We start from the raw sequence: 16202 nt of genomic DNA, 5'->3' as shown, positions 1-16202 counted from the left end.
AGATTCTAAAAATTGAATTTGCTAGTTCCGGAAAAAAATAATGAGCAAAAAACCAGTATAAATGTTTTTCAGGGGAAAAGTAAACATGCTAATTGCTCACACTTATGCATTAAGATGAGTGCGGTTAAACTAATTAATACTTATTAATTATTTAAAATATAGATAAATATGGCAGCCTTTGCTATTTATCTATGAGATTTTGCTACGTAACTAAAAAATTACAAATTGCTCATATATTTCAAGTAACATCTCAGCCTGCTTCATCATCCTCAACCAAGCCTGCTTCATCATCCTCAACCAAGCCTGCTTCATCATCCTCATCCCAGCCTATATCATCATCTAACATCAGTCAGCATCAAACTCCAACAATTCGCCAACTTCAAAATTTCATAGCAACATCAGTGACTCCTGCTTAAACGTATCAAATGTTGCAACATTTCACTGAAAGACTCGAAGACAATTTGAAAAATGTTTTACAGCGCCACCATAATGACGCGAAAAAAAAACACAAAAAAGTCAGCATTCCGATAGTTGAAGGCCAGTGTCTAAGTACATCTGAGGTGCTCGAGAAACTAAAGCAAGACAATGAGGCCAAAAAGTTAAAGCAATTAAAGAAATACAAAATTCACTTCAGTGAAGCTTTAGATGAAACTCAGCAAGTGCAACAATCAAAAAAACCTAGACAAGGCAAAGACATTAAGAGGTGCAAAAAGTGTCGCAGAGTTTGGGAGGAAGCATTGCCAACTCAAAACAAAATGTGGTACCAATGGGAAGCTTTTAGTTGCAAGTCTTGGGTTTGTTGATCATGTTTACCCAAAAAATGCAAAATTGGTGAAGAGTTTTTTTTGCATAAAAAAATGCCACGAACCTGCTTCTGCCGATGAAACTCTTTTTTTTAATTAAGACATAGTTTTTTTTTGTATATTTGATTAAAATAGTTTTTTGTAAACGTAACTTCTAATAAGATTAGTTTTCATTTTATTTTTAATTAATTTTGCTTGATTTTCTTAATACCTTTATTTAGTTTTGTTTTTCTTAATATCTTAAAAAGTTGTTATTAAAAATTAACTAGTTTACTTTTCCCCAATTATAAGGGAAAAAGTAAACTTTTTTTTTCTTCATAAAAATCAATTTTTTAAAGATTTTCAAAATATTTTTTCTTAATTTTTATATATTTATATAATGTAAAAAATTCTCTTTAAAACAAAAAAAAATAAACATAAAATATTTTTTCTTTCAAAAAATATTTGAATTTGAAGCTAAACTGTTTACTCTTACCCCAGTTTACTCTACTTTATAAAAATATTTTATCAGCTTATTGCTATCATGTTTGGAGTAGGGTGGCAATAATTTGGGGCTTTTTTATTCCCAATCATCCCATTTTTTTGCAAAGCATCCGTATTTGATGTATAATACATATAAACATATAAAATATAAACATATAAATGTTTTTTTTTTATTTTACTAATATTTTATTTATTTTATTAATAATTGTGTTGTAGTTAATTTATTGCAAATATTATTTATTTTTGGAGTTTGCTCCATGTCTGTAAGTTAGCTATCTCAAAATCAAAATATGCTAGATCCGCCCCTTATTTCTATACATTAATTTAAAACAGGGTAATGATATATATTTTTCTGTTAACTCTATCAATCTGAAACAAAAATTAAAAAAAAATTGATTTTTGAAGTAAGAAGTTGAAATCTTAAATCAACTTTTTATTTTCAAAATATATTCTTAAAAACGTGCTGCAACAAAAAAAGATGCATTAATAGTATTTTTAGGCTGTAATTTATTTTTTGATTTGATCTTATATTAAATGTCCGTATAATTGATAATAAAATTAATATTTAGTATTTATTACTTTGTTTATAATTTATCAATTTATAATCTACTTTTTTAATTTTTTTTTTTTTTTTAAACAGATTATCTTGCAAGATGGTGGAAAAGAAACTAAATACAAATTTGACCAGGTTTTTCCACCTCAATCTTCAAATGAAGATGTAAGATTAAGTTTAAAAACTGTTATTAAATTTCTTAGTTGCAAAAAAGTTATTTTATTAGTTATAGCAGAAGAATCAGATAACATCATATAACACAAAAATCATATAACAGGAAAGATTCTAGTGTAGTTTAAAATAATTAATTTTTTAATATTGGAGTTTATTACTAATACAGCTGATTTTTTTAAATTTATAACTAGTAATTAATGATATATAAATGATTAAATATATAATTGGTAATCATAATTTGTAATTTTTTTGTTAATAAATACTAAAGTAACGCTTAAACACAGATTACTTCGTTTTTTAAATGTAGTCATTTGGTGACCACGCATTTAATTTGTGTTTGTGTTATATAATTATTCACAATTATTATACTAAATAGTATACTTTATACTTAACAGTATTTTCTTTGTATTTAGCAATTTTAAATAGTAATTAAAAACGTTTGTCCAATAATGTATATATATATACATTCATACCGTCCTAATTTAACTTTACTTCATACAAAAAATAGTAAATGCAACATCATTTGGTGCAACCCTCCTTTCAATAAAAATATTAGCACTAATGTAGGAAAAAACTTTTTAACCTTAATCTATAAACACTTCCCAATGAATATTAAACACCATATAATTTTTAATACAAAACATGTTAAAAATAAGTTACAGCGTTATGCCAAATATGAAATCTATTTTAAATGCACACAATTGTTACATTATAAACAACAATAAAATTTCATTTAAAATCAGCTGCAACTGCTTTAATAAAAATACCTGCCCTTCATCAAACCATTGTTTAACAAAAAACATTGTATACCTAGCTAATGTAAGTTACAATGATCCTGCTCACACTTTTATCAATGAGTTCTATATCGGTATAAGCAAAACACCATTTAAAATTAGATATGCCAACCATATGAAATTCTTTAATATTCCTAAGTACAAAAATGACACTGAACTACTAAAGGAAGTATGGAAACTAAATGATGCAAATTTAAACCCTCTTGTCAAATGCAAAATAATCAAATGATGCAATTCTTATAATCAAACTATGAAATCCTGTAATTTATGCATAAGTAAAAAGTATGAAATTTTATTTTTTGAAAATCCAAATTTTTTAAATAAAAAGTGAAATAATATCAAGTGAAATAATATAAAGTGCAGACATAAAAACAAATTTCTTCTCGCCCAATTCAACACAGCTGATTAACCAATTTTCTACTCCAATTTATTTTGTTTTAACATCAGAACTATATTGTATTTTTTAACAGGTTTTTTCTTGATTTAAAGAATAGATATGATATGATTGCTGATAGACATGAAACTTATAAAGATATATATATATATATCTTTTAAAATCATATTCTTGTTATATGATATTATATTTGTTGAATTTCATTAAGAAGTCTGCGTATAAGTCTTTTTTTTGTTTGTTTTAAATATAATGATATAATTATATATTTACAATATTTCGCAAACCTATAGCGGTCAGCATCATCAGCTGTAATATAAAACATTACAAAGCTACATAAATCAAACCATCAAAAAAGAAGACATTACAGGCGTAAAATAAAAATCGTTTTTATTTAGTAATATAATGGTGTCAGTTGAAATTTTGACCAAAATAAATGTTGTTCAAGTTCTCTTGTTTTTATTCATTATATTTTTACCTTTAAATATTTTTTATTTTTATCAATTATTGTTCTGTTTTCTTCACAAATTGTTAACAGAATCGACCAATGTTTTAGATAGGATTCAAGACAATCAGCCAATGCGTTCCATCTGACATCTTAGGGCATTATGAGTCGTAGCCCCTCTTTTGCTTTGTATGTAGCAGCAGCAAAATGGTTGTTTCTAAAATATATAACAACTTGAAAAATTTAGGATTGCCAAATCTTGGGCCAACAAATTGAGAATATGAGCTAAACGTCCATTTGTAATAACATTAACATTATCTCAAGTTTCCAATTGTTGTCTCATTTTCAGCACATTTGCTGTGTTATCAGTTACTACACTGCCAGCTTTAATTGCTTTTTGCATTTGTTGATAGAATTAACAGCAATGTCAACCAAATAGTCAGAAGTATGTGAATAGCCAGGAGTATCAATTGTATCTGCAGGATAGATATCTGAATTCATTGTTGTTATTGTTGCACAAACTATTGGTTCATTATGAACATTGCTCCACCCATCAATACTCATGGTTACAGACTGATCATGTAGCAAACCTGAACAAACTGATCTTGTAAACAGTATCTAGTAGTTTTTCACCAATATTGATTCTATTAGGAGGATTATATCCTGGGCATAAAAAATGGATCATCTTGATAAACTCTGGATGGTCAACCATTCTGAAAGGTAAGTTAGTAGCATAAATCATTCTTGCTATCTGCTCATCAGTAGCTTCTTTTTCAGATTGAATATATGATGGTAGGAATCCAATTTAGTTGTCACTGTCTTGCCACTGTTTAGTCTTGTCAATGCCTTTTTATTTTAACACAAAAAACTTGTTTTCTCAACAGCAGATTGACTAGATTCAGTTTTCTTAACAGAACATTGACTAGTTTGTGGTTATTCAATTGTCTGGTTGATATATTCTAAGGTTTCTTGACAAATAATTATGTTTTCGTCATAATTAACATCTTTCAGAAAATTACATTTACCAACACTTTTGTGGTTTCTAATTCGAGCAACCAAACCTTGCATTTATACACCGCAGCTTTTGCATTTAACTTTGTTACCTTTTTTCCCAAACTTTGCAAGTCTTTCTTCAAACCATGTCCAAACTGTATCTTCTTTTTTACCGACGCTAGACATTTTTGTTTCTAGTAATATTATTTTATTTTCAGTTAAAAAATAATAACCAATTATAAATGAATACTGTAATTTAAATAAATTTGAATATACTCTTATATAAAAGGAATATATTTATATTTACTATATAAATAGTAACAAAAACAGAAATTAATGTAGTTAGTCAATAAGTTAAAACATGAAAAAAAAAATTTACTTGTATGGATGAAAATCCTACAATAGATTTAAAAATTTAATCATTTATATGATAATATATATATATATATATATATATATATATATATATATATATATATATATATATATATATGCAAATATATTGTATTATCTGACTATTATAACTAATACTAGTTTATGCAGTAGTTATATTTAGCTAGTGCAATTTACTTTAATTTGATTAATCAATAAATAATCATTAAAAATAATTGAAATAAAAAAACTCAATTTAAATCATGATTTTTATTCGTCTGATTTTAATCATGATTTAAATCAATTTAAATCAACTGATTTAAATCACTCAATTTATATCAAAACAACCCTGTGTATATGCATATATTTTCTAAATTGTATATTTTGTTATATAATTTTTTGAATAAGTTTTTAATAACAATGTTTTTTGACAGATAACAACATCATTGTGTGGTCCACTAGTTTCTTCTGTTTTTAATGGGTTCAATGTCAGTTTCATCGTATATGGACAGACATGTACAGGTAACTTTTACAATCAATATCTTTTGAAGTTATTAAAATTCGATGATTATGAGCAAGCTATATTTATTTATTTTTGTTGTTTTATTTTATTAGGCAAAACTTATTCTATGCTCTCTCAGGATGGAATGATACCCACAACCGTACGCAAGTTATTCGATTGTCTTTCGAACTGTACTGAATACAGTTATTCACTTAGTTTATCTTATTTGCAAATTTACCAAGATCGGATTTATGATTTGCTTTTTAACAGCGAAAATGGTCCACTTGCACTGAGAGAACACCCAAAAGATGGTATTTTTTTAATATGAAAAATGCAACATTAAAATTTTTTTTTTGAGGGAGAGAGAGGGGGGCACAATAAACTTAATATTTTTACTCATTCTCTTGTGCATTAGTGTTTATTTAGATCAAAATCCTCTTCATATTTTGAACCTCAAAATTTTTGAACAATAATTTTGGTTTTCAGGACATTTTTTTCTTGTTATCTTTTCCACAAACTTTTAAAAGATTGTATGCTCTATCAATCGTGAAAATGTGTTTATGAAATCATATGTTAAACAAAGATTTACTAACAAATCTATGAAAGAAAAACACACAAAAATAATAGTTATAAAAAACTAGTATGTCTAACAAAAATGTAGCCTAAATTTGCCCAAAGAGCACAAAATCAACCTGGGTCAGGAATAAAAATCAATTAATGACTGGATAAATATGGCACAATAGCATCTAAACAAAAAAAATTGTTTTTTAAAATTCATACAAGGTTTGGAAACATTTTAATCCATTTTTATAAATTAATATAAAGTTTGACTTGTTAAGAAAAAAGGTTTATAATTATAATAGAGCTTAAAAGACTAATTCAGATTTTACTGCATTGTGATTCTGATCATATTTATGATGCAATATCTAAATTGATTAACGGTTGCAACTATAATTATATCATTATGATTTAAAATTAAAGCTAAAAACAGGTACAGAAGTTTGATTTTTCTGTTTCTATGGAATGGCATTGGCTTTAAATCTGTCTCAAATAAAACCATTTTAGGCAAAATTACCTCTGATTAAGCGCCAGTGAAATTCATTTAATTTAAACAATTAAAGTTAACTGTACTTGAATAGCAAGTTAACAACACAAGTATTTGTTAACTTTGGTTATGAAGTTTAAAAAAGTGTGAAACCTATAAAACAAACATGAACTTATGGAAACAAATGAATAAATTTTAATTAAATAAAGTTCCATGTAAAGTTGTTTAAATTAACGGTGACTAATCCTCTAACTAAACAGACAAATAAACTCTGAGGAGGTTTGCTTTACAATAAATATATAAGTTTAATATATTCATAATCAATAAATAGTGTAGTGCAGTGGGTATTTTGACATTATGCAAAAGTGGATGTGCAGGTTTAAATTGTAGCAAAAGATGTTTTTATTTTTCTGTAACATTTTATAATTTATTATAATGCATATGTTTTATTTATATTATCTATTATTGTTTAATAATAATTATTAAATTATTATTAATTATATTTTCATCGTTATAGTATCCATATAATATAACTACAGCTGTATCATTGATTTATATAGCATAGGTAACTTTAATTACGCATTTTGCCTAATTAAAAAATTTCCTTGATTTGTTTACAGACTATATTTAGTCAAAACTACTTATGTACAAAACTAAACAAGTGTACCAGCTTATGTTTTTTGATCCTGTTCACAATAAGGCGTAGTGCTATTCAAAATCATAGTGATCTAAAAAAATTGGTATCGCTTGACATGATTTGGGTTTGGTGTTGCACCATTGGTCTTGAAAGTCATTGTGAACACCATTATTTATGATGACACAATGGTAAAAAGTAAAATGTCATCTTATGTGAAAAATATTTTTGTTTATTAGAATTGCGAGTCTTTATAATGTCAAAAAACTCTGGAAAAATATGGTCTAGAGACTAAAGAAGGTGAAAAGATTAGAAACAAAAATTGTATCCCAATTGTTGAAGCAGGTTGATAAAATAACTGATCTCAAAAGATGTACAAGAAGTTAAATCACAGGAGATTAAGGAGATCACTTCAAATATTGGTAATCAATATAAATAAATATTTGAATTTACTTTAAATATTGTTTAGTATTTTGATTATTTCCATACAATATTACATGATGATCAATAACTGAGTTCACTTCAACTGTTGATATTTATTGATTTATATCACATTTCCGAAAGTGTTTATTTAATTCTTCATGTTGCTACTTAAAGTTGTCTTTTAAATGAAATAATATTGACAGAGAACATTTTAGAACTAAAGAATTTTACAACAATAAGAGCATTAGTTCAAATATTTTGATACACTCTCATGTGTGTTTAAATAAATTAACATCTTTGAGCTCTTTCATCTGAACACAACATGTGTTTCAGCGTAAAAATAGTTTCAGTATTTTTTATAGCTTTCAATGTTTTGTTTATTTTTTATTTTTTATTTTTATTTTTTTTGTTTATTAGGGATTTTAGTTGAGGGTTTATCTGAGACAGTTATAAATAACACAGAAGAAGCTATTCATTTGTTAGATACAGGGAAAGTAAAGCTAATTTTGGATGAAAGAACACCTCATAATTCTCGGTAAACTTCATAATCTTTTATTACTAAGGTTATAAGGTTCAAACAATTTTAAATATAAATTTATTGTTTACGTTATTTCATTGTTTAAATTTTATTAACAGGGTGTGTTAATAAAAAAAAAGTAATCCATCTGATATAAATCATTTTGATAACTCTTATATACAATGTTTTAAAATTCTATTAATTGCATTTTAATAAAGTTTTTTGGTGAAGGTAAAATAAAAAATTTAGTAAAAATATTGTTAAGCTTTTTTTAACTATGTTTATATTGGCAACTAATAAATTTAAAATGATATAAAAAATATATTTAAAATATATTACAAAACAAAAGGTTCACTTCCTAAGCTGCTCCTACCTCATGCTAATTACAAATTTTTTGGTAGCTTTAATGCCTTTTATGATGAAACATTTAACATAAAGAAAAAATGAAAAACGTAAAAAGGATAAACAAATGTTTATAAATTCATCTATTAATTGCGAAAACCTAATTGTGTTTAAAACTTTATATATGTAGTACATTAATAGGATTTTCAAGTGATGTCATGACAACTTTTGCATAATTGCGAATTGTCAAAACTCCGTAAGTTTTTGTGGCATTTACTTTGTGTACTGCAAGCTGCTTTTTTTTTTTTTTTTTTTTTTAGATTATTCACCTCCCCAAGGCCCGAGGGGGGCCACTACAGTCGAGGAGGCTACTCATTTTTTTTGTGTTTTTATTTTTTAGTTGTTATTCGTGGCGCAACCCTCTCTCAACTCTTTAACTCCGAAACACGAACCTTGCCGAGCAAGGCCGCTGCGCGGAGAAACTAAGTTGAGCGCGGTACTTCCAGGGACGTGGTGGGAGTCGAACTCCGAACCTCTCGCTTACAAAGCGAGCGCTCTTACCACTACACCACTACCGCATAAGATTAAGATGTAGATTGTCAGAAAACATGACAAATCATTATAATTTAACAGTTCATTCTATGTTTTTTCAAAATTTGAGACATTTACAAATAAAATTTTGAGAAAAGCTTAGCTTTAATGCAGTACGCTAAGATTGAAGATCAAAGTCTTCAGCAAAGTGTCTCTAAATTGTGTGAGTACTAAGATTCACACTAAGAGTTTAGTAAGAATTTGTGAGAGGATTTTCTTGGATTGGTGTCATCTGTTGATTTAATGTGCTGAATAATATTTTTAAGAGTTATTTTCGGCATCTTTAAACATGCAGAAATCATTTGTTCACCCTTGCCATATTCCACAAAAAGCTTTACTTGTGCGTGTTTAGCAAGTGATGTTGTAACCCTACTCTGAGATTATTGATGTTGTAGCCATACTTTTAGATGTTTTTGTATATAAGTGATGTTGTAGTCATATTCTGAGATAAGTGATGTTATAGCCATACTCTAAGATAATAATGTTTGAATGACACATTTAGAGGATAAAATTTTTTTTTTAAATAGCATTCTATTGTATATAGAGCATGTAATAAATTTTTTTTAATTGGTAGGTAACTATACAACCACCCATGGAATGGGTGATTGTTTACTTTGTTACCAGTGCGCATCTTTTGCATTTATAAGCAATTATCTATAATATTTATGAGTGGTCAGATCTTTAGTACCATAACTGTATATGGATAAGATACATATATTTTCTACCAAAATCATATATCCGTATATTATTTAAATATCAATAAAGTTTCTTTCGTTATTTCATTTATTTTTATTATTTTTAATGAACATTTGTTGTCATAATTTTTTTTACATATATTTATTGTTTTTAAAAAATTTATAGAAATATTTTTTTTTTTTTATCTGAAAAACTGTCTGCAATTAAATCATTTAAAATTGCAGTGCAAAACTAATTAGATCATGCACATCAATGTGCATAGAGGATATATATATATATATATATATATATATATATATATATATATATATATATATATATATATATATATATATATATATATATATATATACATATGAGTAAATGTTCCAGGTAACAAAAGAAAAAGTATTCAAACTAAGATGAGTAAAATATATTTATTATTTAAATTTTGACAAATAATTAAAAAAATTTTCTCTAACACAGAAGGCCTTTCATATAAAATCTTCAGCTGTGTATGAGATTTACAAAACTATAAAAAACTCTTTATATTGAACTTCCTATAAAAAGTTTAAAAAAGAAGTAATTAAGGTTTATATAAAAAACTATAATTAACAAAAATATAGCATAACTTGATACTTGTTGGTAATGAAAATTTTAAAAGTAATGTGAAAATAATTACTTTCTGTTTATATGTTCATTGTATCATGTCCCTGTTTATGTAGGTGAGCTTCATAAATAAGAAGTAAATTCACATTTGAGAGTTTAAACATTGGAAATAATTTTAAAAAGGTTCATTTTTATGGCAATTGAAAACATGCTGATCAAATTTATCTGAACCAATACCTGTTCTGCATGTGTAGATGTGTTCTTAACCTTAAGTTATTAAAATATTTTTTAGTTGGCGTTATGATAGTACAATAGAAGTGTTTTTAAAAACTGATTTTAATTTATTGTCTAAAACAGATAGTTTCAAAATACCATGTTGAGTAGTTAACAAATTTTCAAAATTAATATTTGCAAAATTTGTAGTTAGAAAAGGCATAATTGTGTTCCTTTCTCTTTTTTGAGGTGCTGGTCCCTGTAGTCGAGCTTGTAGTGCTGGTCCCTATAGTCGAATAAAAACACTCTACCAAAATGACTGGAAAAACTATTGATAACATGAAAAAATATGATATCATAGCATAGAATGAACATAACACCTCAATTAGAGAAATAGCATCATTTAAACACAACACATGCAACTGTGAGCAGAATAGTGAACCGATATCACAAATGCAATACAATTGAAAATCTTCTGCCTCCTGGAAGACCCAGCATTTCATATGAAAGAAATGAACATTTACTTATTCGCATAGTGAAATAATAATAGAAAGCTACCTTATACTGATCTCAGTCGAAAATGGCAAGAAGCTTCTGGTGTTGTTGTCAGTGCTCAAATAATTAGAAGAGTACTTTGAAAACACCACTCAAGCCTTCTCAGGAAGTGCGTGCGGTCGTGCGCCTTTTACGTCCACGCTTCAAGTAATTTTTTAGACAACTTGACCTCATTTTTATATAGTAAGCGTTTTAAGAATTTGTGGCAAAACAAAGCTATAAGAAACTACAGAAAATAAAACAGTAATACTTGAAGAAACGAAACAAAGACTATATGAAATAGAAAATCTAATAAAATAAGCTAAAAAAAGTTGATTGTTAAAAAAATTTTAAATTTATTTTTCAAATGTTTTTACTAAACTTTACTGTTTTTATCAATGCATAGAAAGTGAGAAAATTTTTATTTGTTTGAAAAAAAAAGAATTTTTTTAATATTTTTTTTACAATTAAATAAAAATTATTTTTTCATGTAATAAAAAAAAGTCATTAATACCCCCATTGAAATAGTCTGCAGTTTTGTTGGATTATCCAAGTTGTGCATTTAAACCCATTAGTTTATTTCCTGTTGAACTATTGTTATTGACGATGCTCCGAAAGCTTTTGGGCTAGAGCATTGGTAATTTACTGAAGTTTTTAATTTTTTTTTTTTAAGTTTTAAATACGTTTTTTTTTAAACAGAGCAATCGTTATGTTTATTATCTCTAGTAATTCGTATTAACATTTGAAATTGGTCGAAAGAAACAATTTCAGGCATGCATCAAATACGGTAAATACATATATAAAAGAAACCATGTTATTCTTTTATTTAATTTATTCCATCATTATAAAATTTATTATTCAAATAATATATTTTACAAATAAATAAAAATTTATTTTCTTATTTTCCTATTATATAAGCATTGAGAAAAAACTTCAAGTTTAGCAAAAACATTTTTAAAAGTGAAAAGACGACAAAACAAATAAACATAACAAAAGAAATTAACAAAATTTCTCATAGTTCTAGCGTACATTCAAATTAGTTTCTTAATAATACAGGCTGATAAGAATTGTGAATAAATTGCATAAACTTTCAATTGTTGTTAAATTTTTATAAAAGATATGTTTTTTTTCATCAACTTGTATCAAATTCGCTAGCTAAAAAGCACTTTTAAAAAAAGAATATAAAAGTTGTATAAAAATTTATATAAAAAAATTTTTATTTTTATTTTTTTTTAATTATTAAATTTTCTAGTTTATTTAATTAAAACTTGATATTTCGTTACAATCTTGTTTCCTTTTTTTAAGTTATTTTTTTCTCAGTAAGTTTTTTCAAGTTAAGCTTTATTGTCACGAATTATTTAAACGCTTTATAAGTTAAAAGATGTAAAGTGCCATGGTTAGTGTGTCTAAAAATATTACTTTAAACAGGGCGTGCAACCGCACTATTTGTTCGCCCACTCTTTTTGATCTGACATTTCCAACTTCTAACTTTGTGAAATTTGTAATATTTTATCAGGTTAGGAGGGCTACCTCCCTTAATAAAAGTGGATGACTTCCTGGTCGTGAAATATTTTATACATTAGTTAGCTTATTAAACGCAGGGACTAAAAAGTTTCAGTATGTGTTTTTTTCCTAAGTATCTACACAGAGGTATTATATATTTCATGTGCCTTAAGTCAAGTTAAATAAAACACGAAAAAAATTACATAAATTTAACCATCAAGAATAAGCCAATAAAGACTAATTATTTTACTATTTCCTCTCTCCTGAACAATTTCTAAAAAGTGACAACCGACCTTTGACTTCTGAGGTACAGATATATATATATATATATATATATATATATATATATATATATATATATATATATATATATATATATATATATATATATATATTTAAATTATAATAAAATTAAATTTATATATATATATATTTAAATTATAATAAAATTAAATTTATATATATATATATATATATATATATATATATATATATATATATATATATATATATATATATATACAAATTATAAATTATGTTAGTGTATTCTACAAATAGAGTGCTCAATGTTCTAAAAGAACAGAGCAATAATAAATAAATTCTTCCTGATGAACCTACTGATGGTGAAACACAGTGTTGAAGTAATCAAAAATTAGATAAGTGTTTTACTAATTTATATATATATATATAATTTTTTTGTTTAGGTCTCATGTAATTTGCATGATAACTATCAAGAAGCAATTAAAAAGGAAATCAGTAAAAAAAAAGAAAATCTCTAATTTCGGAAGGAGTGAAAAAGTAGTATTGATATATTGCATTTGCATACTTATGTCAATTTAATTTATGATTACTTTGGTACTATTTTTCTAGGAAATTGAAGATACAGTTATAAAAACTAAGTTGTACATGTAAGCAATTTTAACAACATTTTGTGCTACTATGGAAAATTTTTATTAATAATTTTTTATATTACTTATAAAACTTGATAAATAATGCTATTCAAAATTTATTGATCAAAACTGACTTCCTGATTTTCTTCATTACTATTTTATCATTACTTTTTAAATGTTTTTCTAATTTATACTGAATAGGCAATAATTTTTTTCTTCCACAGTAACTTCCAAGGATGTGCAATTTTTGTCCACACTGTTTATAATCTTCAATATTAAATTTTCTCACACTTTTACATTTAAAGTGGCTTTATACGCTGAAGATACAACCATATGTTTAGTGTTTATATTCTGAAGATACAAACCATGTATTCAGTATTTATGTAATGAGGATACAACCATTTGTTCAGTATTTATATGCTGAAGTTACAACCATCTGTTCAGTATTTATATGCTGAAGATGCAACAAAATATTCATTATTTAATTTTTTTTTTTTTCAAGCATGTTTAATATTTTTTTCTTAGTACAAGGATTTAGGTTTTCTTTTTATGTTCTAGGTGTGATCTAGCTGGTGCGGAAAGAATGAGAAAGAAAGATCTTGAAACTTGCTCAAATAGAAGAATGTCTGAAGTCAAATTTATTAACACATCATTGTTAGAACTTGGGTAATTTTTTATATATTTTAAGAACAATTTTTACAATAGGGATAATAAAAAAAAATGGTGGAAATTAAATCTATGCTATATGAGACATCAATGATACAGAAGTGTAGTAATAAAAAACTTATTTTAAACTGAGCATATGTACTGTTTTTTTAATCAAAATTCTTTTCAAGTTTAACTTTATCACATCCTTTAAAAATATTATATAGTTGAATTATATCCTCTTTTTTTTTGTCTTGTTTTAAGTCAAGATATTTTAAGATTAGCGAAAGATTTTAAGATAAGCCAAAGATTTTGAAATAAGCCAAAGATATTTTTAATCTTCATATCATAAATTACTGATTAAGATAATTTTGTTATATAATGTTGGTATATATATTTATTAATTTGCAACAAATATAATTTTGATAACTTTTGTTAGTAAAGTATATTATAATTTGTTAACTAAACTAAAGTCATGACTTTTGTGTTGTCTGCTTTCAAACATAAAAGTATTTTTTATAGACTCTGGAAAATATTTTATATAAACATTATAAAGCTATGAACCTAAGACTTAAGAACTTCACTGTCTTCACTTAAGAACTTCACTGTATTTCCATGTTTAAGTATTTTGTTTTATAACAACCTATTGCATTTTGTCAGGCAAAAAGCTTTAAACTAAAAAAGTACAAAATAGCTTAAACATAAACTGCACATTATGAAATTATTTTCTGGTGTGGAATTGTATCAAAGCTATAGCAAATTCAAGTAAAACAACTTCAACAGAACATTTCTAATCAATATTGCTTGAAATATAATCCAGAAATTCAAGTAATTTTTGATTTATATAATTTATTTGTAATGAATCCAAGACCCTGATTAGTTATAAGATTGCTTTCATTATTTTAAACATTGTTTTGTTGTATTATAAAAGTAATGCAAGGTAGGGATAAATCTATGACTATCTGAAACAGTTTTTCAACATTTTTTTATAATGCAGTTAAAAATCTATTTTTGTGTTGGTTTTAAATTAAAGATAGCATCTTCAATGATTTACAAAATAGAGTTTGGTTGTCATATTCTTTGATAAAAGCATTACAAAAATTGCTATGAAGTATATCTGCAATAAGTTATCTCATCATTTAGACATTACAGAGCGTTTATGGTCTTTTACAATTTACTCATAGCAAATTGTATAAGACTTTAGGTAAATGATAGAATCAAAAACCTATTTCGACGTTTGAATTTTTGGTTAAATTGATGACCCAATAATTGTTTTGAATAATTGCGTAGCGGAAAAATAAAGGTATATATTTATAATTTACTGCGCTACAGATATATGTCATGTGGTCTTGTTGATAGCACTTTTGCCTTGTTGCCTGGGCAACACAGGATCAATTCCTCTTGAGTGATTTGTTTTTATGTGAACTTTTATGTTATATTTTAAAGTATTTAGTTCTAGTTTTATGTGTAATGCCTGTGAATTTTGTATATTAGACCAGTTCAAAAAATAAATTTAAAAAGTTAATTGGCTAGGTGTTTAAATGATGTTAATTGATGAAAAAAATAACTCCACAAAATTTCATGACATTATTCCAACATTTAGTGACAGCTCAATTAACTTTATTTATCTGCTTTTGTCAACTAATCTACTAAATTTGATAAAATAATTCATTTGTATACTGCATAGTGTTAATTTAACTTTTGTTTACAACTATGTTTGTTTTAATTGGTAATTGGTTTAATCTAGGTACTCCTTATGGAAAAAAGCCAATTCATCTAAGTTTCAATTAATTTGATAAATGACAAAAATATTTATATGTTTATGTGAATATGTACCTTATATATATTTTGTATTTTTAGTGAAAAAAAAATAATCTAAATTTCAAAGAAGAAGGTCATTAAAACAAGATGTGACACTAATGTGTGGCTGATTGGTCATCAATTACCAGTTCTAGATAAACTAAGTTGTTCAAGCTGTTTGCCCACAGTTCGTCTTGTCCTACATCGCCTCTTTTATGACTTGACTTATGACAAACAAAATGGAACTTTCACAAAGCTGTTCGAATACTAT

The 16202-nt window shown here is 25.8% G+C and overlaps 1 protein-coding gene across 2 annotated transcripts in view; it reads left to right on the top strand.

Moving 5' to 3' along the window:
- LOC100197441 (uncharacterized) overlaps positions 1-16202 on the top strand; it is a 91032-nt gene that overhangs the window by 31128 nt on the left and 43702 nt on the right. For both annotated transcript variants that reach the window (XM_065793922.1, XM_065793921.1), the window contains exons 3-9: positions 1927-2004; positions 5443-5530; positions 5624-5821; positions 8030-8147; positions 13301-13394; positions 13467-13504; positions 14045-14152. In XM_065793922.1, coding sequence (XP_065649994.1) covers positions 1927-2004; positions 5443-5530; positions 5624-5821; positions 8030-8147; positions 13301-13394; positions 13467-13504; positions 14045-14152 — 722 coding nt within the window. The remainder of the gene's footprint in view (positions 1-1926; positions 2005-5442; positions 5531-5623; positions 5822-8029; positions 8148-13300; positions 13395-13466; positions 13505-14044; positions 14153-16202) is intronic.

Source organism: Hydra vulgaris, chromosome 03, assembly GCF_038396675.1.
Source record: "Hydra vulgaris chromosome 03, alternate assembly HydraT2T_AEP".
NCBI classification, from domain to species: Eukaryota; Metazoa; Cnidaria; class Hydrozoa; order Anthoathecata; family Hydridae; genus Hydra; species Hydra vulgaris.
The sequence above is the reverse complement of the archived record's forward strand: the minus strand, read 5'-3'. Positions and strand labels throughout refer to the sequence as shown.